Source organism: Panthera pardus, unplaced genomic scaffold (genome assembly GCF_024362965.1).
Source record: "Panthera pardus isolate Hobbes unplaced genomic scaffold, ASM2436296v1 HiC_scaffold_6, whole genome shotgun sequence".
Classification (NCBI taxonomy): Eukaryota; Metazoa; Chordata; class Mammalia; order Carnivora; family Felidae; genus Panthera; species Panthera pardus.
The window spans coordinates 47,135,033-47,150,020 of record NW_026526991.1 but is presented as its reverse complement, the minus strand read 5'-3'; the positions used below and the strand labels follow the sequence as shown (position 1 = coordinate 47,150,020).

At 37.9% G+C, this 14,988-nt stretch overlaps 1 protein-coding gene across 4 annotated transcripts in view; it reads left to right on the top strand.

Annotated features, from left to right (window-relative positions):
• MYRFL (myelin regulatory factor like) overlaps positions 1 to 14,988 on the top strand; it is a 126,082-nt gene that overhangs the window by 88,564 nt on the left and 22,530 nt on the right. For all 4 annotated transcript variants that reach the window (XM_019455084.2, XM_019455083.2, XM_019455082.2 and 1 more), the window contains exon 14: positions 14,552 to 14,715. In XM_019455084.2, the coding sequence (XP_019310629.2) occupies positions 14,552 to 14,715 (164 nt within the window). The remainder of the gene's footprint in view (positions 1 to 14,551; positions 14,716 to 14,988) is intronic.

Genomic DNA, 14,988 nt, shown 5'->3' with positions numbered 1-14,988 from the left:
GCTCAATAAATGTAAGAGTGGCCTGAAGTGAATTTACAACTAAGCTTCTATAAAGATGAGGTTCACTCTGCGAATAACTAGGCCTTGAGTAATGTGTGTGTGTGTGTGCACGTGTGTGTGTGTGTGTGTATGTTACAATAGCATGATATAAGCCACCCTACTATGCCTTAATATGTAGTTACTTTTCATTGGTTCTCTTTTCCTTCAACTGTAATGTGGCAGGAACTGTCTGTTTGAGTCTTGCAAAGCTCAGTAAGACAGGGTTCCTATCTTCAAGCAGCTAAGCGGGGTGTCTAAGCGGGGTGATGAGATAGGACGTAAGAATAGAACTCTGAATGACAGTGTGACAAGTACTGTGGGATGCGCAGTGCTCCTGTCTGTGGACACTAGGCAGGGGTTCACAGATGAGAAGGAAGCGGGGGACTGAGAGGCAAGTGACAGAAGACAGTGGTGGACCTTGGGGTCCAAAGGTGTGACTGAGGGTGGAGCATCACAGATGGCCTTTCAAAGTTTCCTTTTTCTCATGCACAGTATTTGATTAGACACCAAGTGCTGCTGTTCTAACTTTGGTGACATCTCTTGTCTATTATCATCCCTCTTTATTCTCTTTATGTTTCTCACTTTTCTCCCTAAAACAAAAACAAAACTAAACACCTCTAATCATACGGTCTTCCTTTCCCACTTTGGCTCTTCACTGGTTTATTGCTAACCCTCCACAATCTGGATGGAATCTTCTGTTTCTAACTCATTTCCTAACACTCACACCCACTCCCCCCAACCCCAAAACACCTTCATAATACCATGTCTCTGCACACATGGGCACATCTGGTTTGCCTATCCCCTCCCCTACAACCTTCATTTTCTGTTCTCATGCTCACCAAAGTTTGTTGCTGCCTCAGAGCTGTTCTGTTGAGTGTTCTCTGCCCTTAAGACTCTTCCTTTAGATGATCTCATCATTTAGATCTCACTGCCAAGACCTTCCCTGACCACCTCATCTAAAATAGTCTCCACATCACTTGGTTTCACTGTTTTGTAAGATTCAGGACCACTGAGAGGATACGTAGTACCTTTGCTGTAATTAGAAAAAGGTGCCTCCTCTGGGCCAGTGCAGACCCCATCCAGCCCCTCAGCTGGGCTTCTGTGAAGGGGGCACATTGCAAACTTCTTCATGACAGCCTGGAGACTTCTGCCTCTAGCTGGAATTATCTTATTTGCCTATTTATTCTTTGCCAGTCTCCCTGGTTAATTGTGTGACTCCAAACATCTTCTATATTTTTCAAAGCTATATCTCCTATACTTTATTTGTGGATTCAAGCCCAGGGCTTAGAGTACTGTAAGAATTCAACAAATACTGGTTGAATGACCTAATGAATTCTGTGATGCCTTGATTGATCCTGTCTCTACATTGGCTTAGGCTTCTGAATGTAACATCTTCTAGAGTATTTATCATATTGTGTTGTCATTCTGTTTCTATTCCATATCTCTTCCACTAGACTGTGAGCTTCTCGGGGTCAGAGAATGTGCCTTGTCAATCTTGTGCTGTTTAGTACGTATTTGGTATATTGTGGGTTCTCGTAAGAATTTGTTTATGTTAATGGCTGAGTTTCTGAATCTCAAATAAAGAAGAGAAGTAGTTCTATTAATATAAGGAAATCTGATGGGAGAAGTGGTTTTCTAGTGGAAAAAATTAGTTCAGTTTTGAGTTTGAGATGTCATCCGAACATTTGGGTGAAAATGCCCAGTGGCGAGTAGGAGTGTGGAGACTGAGAGCACAGTAGGGCTTGAGGAGAAGCTGCAGACATGGGTGAAGATGTTAATAAGGGAAAGGTTATGGATGCTGGTCACAGATCAGAAGCCTGTGGCCAAGTCTGGCTTACACTCTTCTTTTCCTCATGGTATTTTAAAATTTTTCAAATTTATTGCATATCTGTAAAAATTAGGAGATCTTAGGGGCACCTGACTGGCTCAGGCAGTTAAGCGTCTGACTCTTGACTTTGGCTCAGGTCGTGATCTCACAGTTTGTGAGTCCCGTGTCCTGCTTAGGATCCTCTCTCTCTCCTTCTGCCCCTCCCCTGCTCGCTCTCTAAATAAATAAATAAATAAATAAATAAATAAATAAATAAATAAATAAATAAATAAATAACTTTCTTTTAAAAATTAGGAGAACTTCACGCAAATTTTGGATTTCTGGCTCTCTTGAAATACCAGATCTGGTGACATGATGCTTAGGAGAAGCTTCCCTACAAGGGCTTCCTGGGCCATCCCACCCCTACTTCCATGCTACTTGCCTGGTCTATAGGCTTTCAGTTCTTACGGAATAAGAAGAAAGTAGACTAAAAGCAGCAGATTTCTTCTAGTTGAGGCCCAGAGAGGAAGGAAAAGACCTGGGAAGGCTGAGAGGGTTGGGCTAATGCAGGAGACTAAGGGGCAAGCACAGTGTCAGAAAGCCAAGTGAGCAGAGAGGATGGATGAGGACATAGGGAGGAAAGAGACGGGATGGGAAGAAAATGAACGTTAACAAAATATTGTTGATTTTGATGACTGAAAAGTCACCGATCGTATACGGCAAGGTGGTTAAGAGCATGGATTTCAGCATCAGGTATGACTTTGTCCAAAACCTGGCTCAGCAAGTTTGGGGGATTATAAAGTCACTTTCATTACTATACAGACCAAATTACTTTATTCTTTATAGTTCTCAGTAAATACAACTTTAGTATGGCAACTTAAAATTCTACCTTAATCACTTTTTCCCCCATGGAAGCAATTGCTTTTTTTTTTAAACGATTTTTTTAAATATAAGTTTTCTTAAGACCACAACTTTTGGGGTGCCTGTGCGGCTCAGTCTGTCAAGCAGCCAACTCTTGATTTTGGCTCAGATCATGATTTCACAGTTTGGGAGTTCAAACCCTGCATCAGGCTCTGCTCTAACAAGGGGGAGCTTGCTTGGGACTTTTTCTCTCTCTCCTTCTCTCTCTACCCCTCCCTAGCTCAAGCTCACACTGTCTCTCAAAATAAAGAAAGAAACTTAAAAAAAAAAAAAAAAAAGACCACAACTTTTAGGTCTGTAATGTAGGATTAACCTAATAAATGGTTAATTGTTAATAGTTTTTTTCCAGATGCCACTCAGAGATGGCTACCACCTCAGCTGTCTTTGAAATGATTGATGTTTTTTTTGACAGAATGACACATGCTATGTTTTTATCCAGAATAACTGAGTTGTAAAAAAATTCATATTAGTTTGAGTTCATATGGCTGGCCCAGAATCCAAACGTAGGCATTTATTTATTTATTTATTTATTTTAAAATCATTAACGTTTGAGGAGAGTTGACGCGCAACGTCACATTAGTTTTAGGTGTGCAACACAGGGATTCAACAAGTTTATGTACATCATGCTACGCTCACCACAAGTGCAGCTGCCGTCTGTCATCACACAACACTATTACCCTCCCACTGTGTACTGACTGTATTCCCTGTTCTGTGCCTTCTATTCCCCTGACTTCTTCATTTCGTAACTGGAAGCCTGTATCTCCTGCTCCCCTTCCCCCAAAATGGGGGCTTTTAAATGTCCTAGTCAGCAGCTGGTTTAAAAATCTAATCTTTTCTCATCAAGGGAGGTAGCAGAACTCATTTACTGGCAGTGGCGATAAGTTTCCTGTCGGAGGTAAACGTTCTCTGTTGCACTCACATGATCGATTTGACTCCAAGCCTGATGATTGCCTTACAGCTAGTATGTTATTAAAAGCAACCCTGGATATTTTAACAACTGATCATCTGTTTGTAGGCCATCTTGTTTCCTAAGAGCTCCTCACACTGGAAGCAGGGAGAAAAATCCTCTTGTTTCTGGTAGTAAACATTCAAAAAAAATTTTTTTTAAATGTTGACTCATATTTGAGACACAGAAAGAAACAGAGCGCAAGCGGGGATAGAGCAGAGAGAGAGGGAGGCACAGAATCTTGAAGCAGGCTCCAGGCTCTGAGCTGTCAGCACAGAGCCCCATGTGGGGCTCGAACTCATGAACAGGGAAATCATGACCTGGGCCAAAGTTTGACGCTTAACTGACTGAGCCACCCAGGCTCCCCTCTGGTAGTAACAGTTTAAAGAGAAACATGACATTTATTGTTTTCTTGGGAAATTTGGTTTTGTAGGAAAATTTCTTTTTGTAGTTATGTCTTCTTTTAAAAAGTTACTGCTCATTTTTTTCATGTGTCAAAAGTTCAGAAGTAACAGAAGTAAAACCAATGGATCACCAAAATAGTGATTAGTAAAAGTTTATTGTGCACACACAAAAAAGATGGTTTGCAAACTGGGAGCACTGAAACCAAAACATGGAATAAGGATCCAGGGTGTATTATTATGAAACAGCTTATATAGAGAGAAGGCAGTGACTGTTTATTTTTCACTCTGATTGGTTATAATATTAGAATTTTCTTAAATCATAGGAAATTGGTCAACCTTGGGAAACAGTTCATGTTTTGCTGCTGATTTCCAGAGGCACAAGCAAGAGATGACCTATGTCAAGTTGGTTGTGCAAAATAAGTTAAATTAAGCTTTGTTAAATGAGTAAACTAATTTTGTCTGCTCAGGGAATTTTCAAGTCTAGTCTCCGTTTGTTTTTTATCTTATTTTATTTATTTATTTTTTTAAATTTGCTAATAATTATCTTTTTTTTTTTAATATGAAATTTATTGTCAAATTGGTTTCCATACAACACCCAGTGCTCATCCCAACAGGTGCCCTCCTCAATACCCATCACCCAAATCAGGAGACTATAGATGCTGGCGAGGATGTGGAGAAACGGGAACCCTCTTGCACTATTGGTGGGAATGCAAACGGGTGCAGCCGCTCTGGAAAACAGTGTGGAGGTTCCTCAAAAATTTAAAAATAGATCTCCCCTATGACCCAGCAATAACACTGCTAGGAATTTACCCGAGGGATACAAGAGTGTTTTTTATTTTAAAACATGTATTTAAACAAGATGGTTGGATGGATGGAGATATGTGAGAAAGTATGCTAATTGTGAAATTTAAGTGGTAGGATATATGGGCATTTACCAAACACTTTTGAAAACTTTTCTGTGTGCTTGAAAATTTTTGTAATGAAATGTTAGGAAAAGAAGATGTTATTCCAGACACCTAAGACTGCAATTTAAATATTGTGGCAGCAGGTGGTGGCAATACTTTGAAAATCAGATAGGCCTGTTTAGTCAAGCCACTGATTTAATACCTGGAATTTTATGCTTTACTAAAGTATAACTCAGCAGCCTGCTTTTCTGGCTTAGGGATTCTTTTTTTTTTTTTTTTTTTTTTTTTTAGTGTTTATTTTTGGAGAAAGAGAGAGATGGAGCGCGAGCCGGGGAAAGGGCAGAGTGAGAGAGGGAGACACAGATTCTGAAGCAAGCTCCAGGCTCTGAGCTGTCAGCACAGAGCCCGATGCGGGGCTCGAACCCACGAACCGTGAGATCATGACCTGAGCCAAAGTCGCACACTTAACTGACTGAGGCACCCAGGTGCCCCAGGATTCTATTTTTTAAATCCGTATCAAGGCCTGGTGAGCTATCTACAAAATAAACTCTTGGACAGAGATGTAAAGCTGAGTTTATTCAAAGGCCAAATAATTGCCTGGCACATCCATTGGCTAAAGGTTTTTCTCCCATTGGTAGTCATTTTCATGATGCTCAATTACAGGCTATTTTATTCCCATCATTTTATTATAAAACATTAGTTCATTCAACATCAGATGCCACCAGGAGAAATTTTCAAGTCTGTGACTGTCTCTGGGAAAGAAATAAGAAGAGCCTGTTTCAACTTCTCAAAGCTTGCTTTGTGATCAGACTTCATTCCCCTTAGTTAGTGTTCAATAGAGGACAAGTTGCAGCCCCTCAGAGAGAAAAGGAATGAGCTCTGCTGCCTGGCTGCTCCTGTTGTAGGCTCCTTTGTCATCAGAGATGCCAGGGACCCGGGAGCCTGCAAACTGTGTTCTGCAAGGGTTACCTGGGGAGTGAGGAGGCACTGAAGGGCTTTTATCCATTTCCTGAGCCAAACCCTCCCAAAGAGGAAAGGACCTAACCCGAGTGGAAACCAGTTTCCCGGGTACCGTCCAACCAGTCGCCCATTTCGCTGAGGGTGTTACACACTAGTATCTCTTTGTTTAATTCACCCACATTTCCATGGACATTTCCTAACATGGAAATGGAATTTGGACCTCAATCGTTTTCCTTATCTGAGAGCAACCTCAGACAAAAGAATAAACTTGAAGTTTGGCCACTCTTTATTTCACTAGAGAATGGTGCTATGACCTCTCAATGCCACATGATACGAACAGTCCTGGTAAGAATATTCATTCATTTAATCATCAAATCCATACTGAGTTTCTGCCTGTATTGGAACATCGACTATGGACAAGATGCAGCCCTATCTCTAGGTGTTTACAATATAGGTAAATATGACAGTAAGTGGAAGGAGAGTGGGAGGTGGGGGAGGACAGGTGGTTCAGGTAGAGGGAGCAGCCTGTGCTGTGCTAGCCCCAGACACTAGAGAAAGCTTGATATGTTCAGCAAAGGGCAAATGGTTCAATGTGATTAGAGCACAGAGAGTGAAGGGGGCTATAGGAAAGGATAGGGCTTAAGTAAGTGACCTCCTCTAAGCTCAGCATTGCTCTGATTTCATATTGCTCCTTGTTGTTTCCATGTGCACATATACTTGCCAAACTGCCCCACGTGTCTTTTCAGAAAATATGTCATGCTGTCCATTTATACCTTCACCCCAAAGCGAGTCTTACACGGGCACAAGATTCTTGTGTGATTTGAAGCAGTTTCTGTTTTCCCCCAGAGTCTCCCGAGCAATTATTGGTGACAAGCTGGCTTCATGACTTTTGCATCACAGTTGTAAAGCTACCTTTCAGCTGAAATAGTGGGTCCATTAATATAGTTAATAATAACTGGACAGAGTTGAATAATTAAATTAGGTTCAATGATAAAACAGTTATGAACCAACACTGGGTATTAGATGGGGAAGCTTTTCAAAATGCCCCAGACTTAAGCCCATCTGAGTCCTAATGAATATAAACCTTTACATAGGACCTGGATGTGTCTATTTAGATAAAGTTCTTCAGGGATCTAGGTGCATGTTCATGGTTAAAGTGAACTCACAGAGACCTTATCACTTGCATAGAAAAGAATATTTTCAGAAAATTCTGGATTATGTTTTTGAACATATTTATACTGGCTTCAATATGGTGATAGAGGATAGAAGTCAGAAGTATTTTAGTCAGAGTCAGTCTCTAGAACATGTCCTAGAAATTTATTTTTTGGTAATTTTCTATTGGATCCATAAAGTCAGGGCCATAATTACAACCAGGAAGGTAGTAGTAAATTCCCTCTCCATCTTTATTTCCTCTTAAGTAGGAAAACACATGAATTATCTTCTTGCCTATTGGATCTACTTAGAAGATGTATGGTGCTAGTAAACTTGAGTTGGGGAGATCAAAGCTGGCTTTTTATCATTATTTACAAGTAACTGGACAATTGCAGCCAATCGTTCATATCTCGTGAGGCAGCATGAAAAGTCCCATTGGTTAGATATTGCAGAATGAAATTACTGTGTTTAGAGGGGACGTTAGTATCATTCTCCATGGCCTGCTCTCAGTTGGAATCAAATTCATGGATCAAGCAAGCATTAAAAAAGAAGAGGAAGCCGGTTGCTGAGAAAAATAGAAAAGAATATTAGGTATAGTAGTGCCATTGAAGATGGATAAAAGTGGGTGGATTCAGGAGATTTGGGACATTGAACTGACAGCACTGCATGGTGGGATCGCCTGTGGGTAAGCAGACGGAGGAGGAGTCAGAGATGATGGCTGGGAATCTGTCTGGATTCCCAGTGGTCTGGGACCACTGCTTGGACATAGTGACCAGTTATAATTATAGTATAAAGCTTTCTACAATGTAAACATAGTGAATGGTCATATGACATTTACTGTGATTTAGAACCATAGAACAATATTCTTGTCTTCGTGATTGCTGCCTTATTTTTATTAAAATAAATTTAGAAGTAAGCAAAAATTTGTAATAGAATTAGAAAATTTTAAAGAGCTTTTGTCGGGAGATTTTTTGTTTTTGTTTTTGCTTTCTGATTTATTTGTTAACATTTTTAATGAAAAACTTCAAACATACACAAACTGAGATTAATAGTGAAACCCACGTATATACTTAGCAAATTCGACAGTTTTCAATTTGTGTCCGATCTCATTTTATTTAAACCCCCCACCAACTATCCTCCCTTACCAACTGAATTTTTTTGGTTTTGTTGAGGTATAATACAAGTTTAAGGCATACAACATGATGATTTGATACACATACTTATTGAAGAGTGATTCTACAATAAGGTTAGTTAACACATTCATCACCCACACAATCATCTTTTGTGTGCATGTGGTGAGAACATTTAAGATCCACTCTCTTAGCAGCTTTCAAGTATATAATACAAGATTGTTAACTATAGTCATCATGATGTACATTAGATCCCCAGAACTTATTCATTTTAAACTGAGTTTGTACCTTTTGACAAACATCTCCTCATTTCCCCCATCTCTCAGCCTCTGGCAATTACCATTTCTACTCTCTGTTTCTCTGAGTTTGACTTTTTTTAGCTTCCACACATAAGTGATATCATACAGTATTTGTCTTTCTATGCCTCACTTATTTCACTTAGTATAATGCCCTCAACGTCCATCCGTGTTGTCACAATGGCAGGATTTCCTTCTTTGTTATAGCTAAATAATATTCCATTTGTGTGTGTGTGTGTGTGTGTGTGTGTGTGTGTGTGTGTATCACATTTTCTTTATTCATTTATCAGTCAATGGACACTTAGATTGTTTCTGTATCTTAGCTGTTGTGAATAGTGCTGCAATGAGCATAGGGTACAAATATCTCTTAGAGACAGTGATTTCATATCCTTCAGACATATGCCCAGAAATTTTTTGAGGTACCTTCATACCGAGTTCCATACCGCCTGTACCAACTGACCTTTCTAACAAAAGTGCACCATGGTTCCCTTTTCCCCACACCCTCACTAACACTTGTTATCTCTTGCCTTTTTCAAAATAGTCATCTTCACAGGTATGTGGTGATATTTCACTGTAGTTTTTATATGCATTTCCCTGATAATTAGTGATATTCAACATCCTTTCATGTACCTTTTAGTCATTTGTATGTCTTCTTTGGAAAAATGTTTATTCATGTCTTTTGCCCATTTTTAATCAGATTATTTTTTTTGTTTTTAGTTTTTTATTTTTGCTGTTGATTTGTGTGAATTCCTTATGTACTTTGAGTATTAACCCTTTATCAAATATATGATTTGCGAATATTTTCTTCCATTCTGTAGATTGCCTTTAAATTTTGTTGATTGTTTCTTTTGCTGTACAGAAGCTCTTTCATTTGATTTAGCCCCACTTGTTTATTTTGCTTTTGTTGCTTGTGCTTTTGGTGTCATCCAAAACATGGTTCCCAAGACCAATGTCCAGAAACTTTTTCCCTATGTTTTCTTCTAGGATTTTTATGGTCTTGAGTCTACATTTAAGTCTTTAATTTATTTAGAGTTACTTTTGTAGAATAGGGGTTCAATTTCATACTTTTCTTGTGAATATCCAATTTTCCCCACACTGTTGAAGAAACTATCCTTTCCTCACTGAGTCCTCTTGGCTCCCATGTCAAATTTTAGTTGGCCATATAGGTGTAGGTTTATTTCTGGGTTCTCGATTCTATTCCATTGGTCTGTATGTCTATTTTTATGCTAGTACTATTTTCATTACTGTAGCTTTATAATATAATTTGAAATCAGAAAGTGTGATTTGTTCTTTCTCAGTGTTGTTTTGGATATTAGGGATCTTTTGTGGTCCATATAAATTTTAGGACTTTTTTTCCTGTTTCTATGAAGGATGCCATTGGAATTTTGATAGGGATTGCGCTGGATCTGTAGATGGCTTTGAGTAGTATGCACATTTTAACAGTATTAATTCTGCTGATCCAAGAACATAGGATATCTTTCCATTTTTTCATGTCTTCTGTTTCTTTCACCAACGTTGTATAATTTTCAATGTACAGGTCTTTCACCTCCTGATTAAATTTATTCCTAAGTATTTTATTGTTTTTAATGCCCTCGTAAATGGGGTTCTTTATTTCTTTTTCAAATAGTTCATTGTTAATGTATAGAAATGCAACTAATTTGTGTATGTTGATTTTGTATCCTGCGACTCTACTAAATTTATTAATTCTAATAGTTTTTTGATGGAATATTTAGGACCTTCTGTATATAAGATCATATCATCTGCAACAGATACAGTTTACTTATTTCCAATTTGGATAACTTTTATTTCTTTTTGTTGTCTAATTACTTTGTGTAGGACTTCCGGTATTATGTTGTGTAAAAATGGGCAGAGTGAACTTCCTTGATTTGTTCTTGATCTTAGAGGAAAAGCTATCAGCTTTTCATTGAGTGTAATATTAGATATAGACTTATCATATAGGGCTTTTATTATGTTGAGGTATAGCCCATCTATACTTTGTCTAGAGTTTTTTTCAAAAAGATGCTGAGGGGTCCCTGGGTGGCTTAGTCCTGAGACCTTTGTCTCAGGTCACGATCTCATGGTTCGCGAATTCAAGCCCCACATTGGGCTCTCTGCTCTAAGTGCAGAGCCCACTTTGGATCTTCTGTCTCCCTCTCTGTCTCTGCCCCTCCTCTGCTCTCTCTCTCTCTCATCTCTCTCTCAAAAATAAATAAACATTAAAAAAAAAGATGCTGAATTTTGTCAAATGCACTTTCTACATCTATTGAGATGATATGATTTTATTAATGTGGTGTATCACATTGATTGATTTGCATATGTTGAACCACTTTTGTATCCCAGGAATAAATCTCACTTGGTCATGATATGTGATCTTTTTAATGATTATTGAATTTGATTTGCTGATACTTCATTGAGAATTTTTTATCCATGTTTATCAGGGATAATTGCTTATAATTGACTTTTTTTTTGTAATGTCTTTATCTCACTTTGGTATCAGGTTAATTCTAACCTTTTAAAATGAATTTGAAAGTGTTCTCTCCTCTTCAGTTTTTTGGGAAAGGGTGAGAAAGATTTCTATTGATTCTTCTTCAAGTGTTTGGTAGAATTCACCAGTGAAGCCGTCTGGTCCTGGACTTTAGTTAGTTGGGATGTTTGTTTGTTTGTTTGTTTGTTTTGAAGTTTACTTATTTATCTGAGAGAGAGAGAGAGAGAGAGAGAGAGAGAGAGAGAGAGAGAGAGAGAGAAAATGAGAGACAGAGCAAGTGGGAGGGGTAGAGAGAGAGAGGATCCGAAGCAGGCTCTGCACTGCCAGTGCTGAGCCCAATGTGGGGCTTGAACTCATGAACCGTGAGATCATCACCTGAGCTGAAGTCAGACACTTAACCAACTGAGCCATTCAGGCACCCTGATATATTTTTGATTATCGATTCAATCTCCTTTCTCTTAATTGGCCTGTCAGATTTTCTATTTCTTCATGATTCAGTCTTGGTAGGTTGTATGTTTCTAGGAACATCCACTTACCCAATTTGTTGGAGTACAATTGTTCATAGTAGTTTCTTATGATCCTTACTGTTTTTGGGGTATCAGTTGCACTGTCACCTCTCCTTTCTAATTTTATTTATTTGAGTCTTCTCTCTCATTCTTTTTTTTCTTAATCTAGGTAAAGGTTTGTCAATTTTGTTTATCTTTTCAAAAAACTAACTCAATTTTGTTTATCTTTTCTGTAGTGTTTCTGGTCTCTTTTTCATTTATTTTTGCTCTGATCTTTGTTATTTCTTTCTTTTTACTAACTTTCATCTGAGTTTGTTCTTTATATAGTTCCTTGAGGTATAAAATTAGGTTGTTTATTTGAAATCTTTCTTTTTTCTTCTTAATGTAGGTGTTTATTGCTATAGACTTCCCTCTTAGGACTATTTTGCTATATCCCATAAGTTTTATTATGCTGCATTTCCATTTTTATTTGCTTCAAGATATTTTTTATTTCCCTTTTGATTTCCTCATTAACTCATTAGTTTTCCAAGTATGTATTGTTTAATTTTCACATACTTGTGGATTTTCAAGTTTTCCTCCTGTTATGAATGTCTAGTTTCATGCCATTGTGGTCAGAAAAGATACTTGGTACAATTTTAATCTTCTAAAATTTGTAACACAGCTTTGTGACCTAAAATATAATCTAGATTTGAGAATATTCTGAATGCATTTGAGAAGACTGTATTCTGCTTTGTTGGGTGGAATTTCTGTATATGTCGGTTAGGTCCATTTGGTCTACAGTATAGTTCAAGCCCAGTGTTTCCTTTTTGATTTCCTGTCTGGATGAGCTATCCATTGTTGAAAGTAGAACACTGAAGTCCCCTACTATTATTGTATTGCTTCTATTTCTTCCTTCAGGTCTGTTAGTATTTGCTTAATATTAGGTGCTCTGATGTTGGATCTCTCTCTCTCTCTCTTTCTCGATATAGATATACCAATATCTAATCTATATATAGAGAGAGAGATAGAGAAATATATATATGTGTGTGTGTGTATATATATATATATATACACACACACACACACACACACATAGAATATAGACATATATAGATACATATTCTCTTGATGAATTGGCCCCTTTAGCATTATATGACCTTCTTTGTCTCTTGTTACAATTTTTGACATAAATTCTATTTTATCTGATGTAACTATAGCTACCCCTGCTCTCTTTTGGTTTCCATTTGCATGGAGTATCTTTCTTCCATTCCTTAAGGCTACATGTGTCCTTAAAGCTGGTGTGAATCTCTCTTGTAGGGAGCAGCATATAGTTGGGTCTTTTTAAAATTCATTTGCTCTCTCTATGCCTTTTGACTGGAGAATTTAATCCATTTATTTTTAAAGTAATTTTTGATAGGGAAGGACTTATTAATGCCATCTTAATCATTGTTTTTTGGCTGTTCCCTTGTTCCTTTCTTCCTCTTTCACTGTGTTCCTCTGTGAACTGATTTTCTGTGGTGGTATGCTTTGACTCTCTTCTTTTTATCTTTTGTAGGTTTTAGCTTTATAGTTACATGAGGCTTATTTATATAACATGTTATAGATATAGCAGCTTATTTTAGGCTGATAACAACTGAATTTTGATCACATACAAAAACTCTACCCTTTTACTCACATCTCCATATTTTATGTTTTTGATGTCATAATGTACCTCTTTTTATGTAGGCACCATTAACCAATTATTGTAGCTGTAGTTACTTTTAGTACTTTTGTCCTTAACTTTTATACTAGAGTTAAGTGAGTTACACATCTCATAATACAGTATTGGAGTATTTTGAAATTGACTATATATTTACCTTTACTGTCGTGTTTTATACCAGTGTGCATACCTTTAAACTTCATGAACTAAGCTTTGAGTTTGTAATGTTGAGCTTTTGAGTCCTTTCTGAGTGGTTGCTTTACAGGGTTTGAAACCTTTAAAGCTTCATTTTGCATCATGAGAATCTCAAAGACACATAGCCCTGAGTTTGATCCCCCAACTACAAAACAATCTTTCTCTTTTGGCTTTGACCTCATCATTTTACCATAGTGGATCAGATTCTATGAGCCCCAAAGAATTCTTTGGCATTCTGAACTTGTAAACAGAGAGGGGGAAAGGAGGGGAGGTCACAGGATCAGGATATGGGTTGATGAGAGCTTTCCAGTGTTTTTGTTATGGCTGAGAGACAGACACACATGTTTCTATGACAACTAAAGTATGTGGGTTGGAGAAGAGATGGTTTGCACACTCTGGCTTTGGTTGGTTTCCCTTTCTTGCTCTTTCTGATGTGTCAGTGACCTTCCCTGAACAGATAGAATTAAGCGTTATTGTTTTAAATTTTGTTTGGGAGTTAGGCTAAATTTAAATTGTACATGGTAGATCATGAGATGTTAAAGCAGAAATTAACACTTCAAGAATTATCTTCTCAGTATGAAGAGACTGAAGCTCAGAGAAGTTGTTTTGTTTTATATGGGGTCTCACATCTAGTAAGTGGCAGAACTCAGAGAAAAGCCCAGGTCTTCATTCCTTTCTCCTTCACCTAAGTAATTTGATGCATTTTACCAGGAAGAACAAGAATCATTTCTTATGAGGATTTAGTGATGTACACACAAATCAACATTCAGAAGCCTGTTCTGACTTTCTTTTTATGAGTTTTAAATATAGTATAATGGCCATACAAAATAAATCTTCAGATTCCAAACTTGACAATGTCCTTCCGCTCCATTTTCTCTCTTGGATTACAAGGACATATTTCCATTTTATTGCAAATTGAACACAAGCAGTTTGACTACACAGCCAGCAGTTTAGCGAGATCATTTCAAGTTGCAAACCTCTCCAGTTTTGTCTTGAATGAACTTGAGGTTGGGTGTGTATATAAGTATTTTCAGTGGTATACTTTAACTGTCTTCGAATGGGCTCAGACAGTTCCCTGGTGGTCTCAAACTGCAAATTTATGCCCTCTGTACTATCTTCCTTTCCAGGACCAGATCTTTATGGAAAATGTGGGCGCAGTGAAGCAGCTCTGCAAACTAACAAACAACCTTGAAGAAAGAATAGAAGAGTTAGAAATATGGAACAGAAAGCTGGCCAGGCTAAAGCGGCTCAGTAGTTTGAAGTCTTCAGCCAGTGAAGCAAGCTCCATCAGGTATATCCAGGGGCACCACAGGAGAAAGGAGACAATAGGGCCTTTCCATAACCAGATCAAACTAGATGGTCTTTCTGATCAAGCAGCAACCACTACTTTGTGCTAATGAAGTCCCTATTCTGTTTTTAGAATGTTTTGGGACACAATTGCCTTATGTGATAATGTTCTTATTTTTTCTGTTGCTGCTTTGAAAATGAAACAAACCGTGAAGTATCTGTTTAAGAGCAAGGTGTTTTAGGAAATGTTGCATTTTACCAAAGGATGACTTCTCCT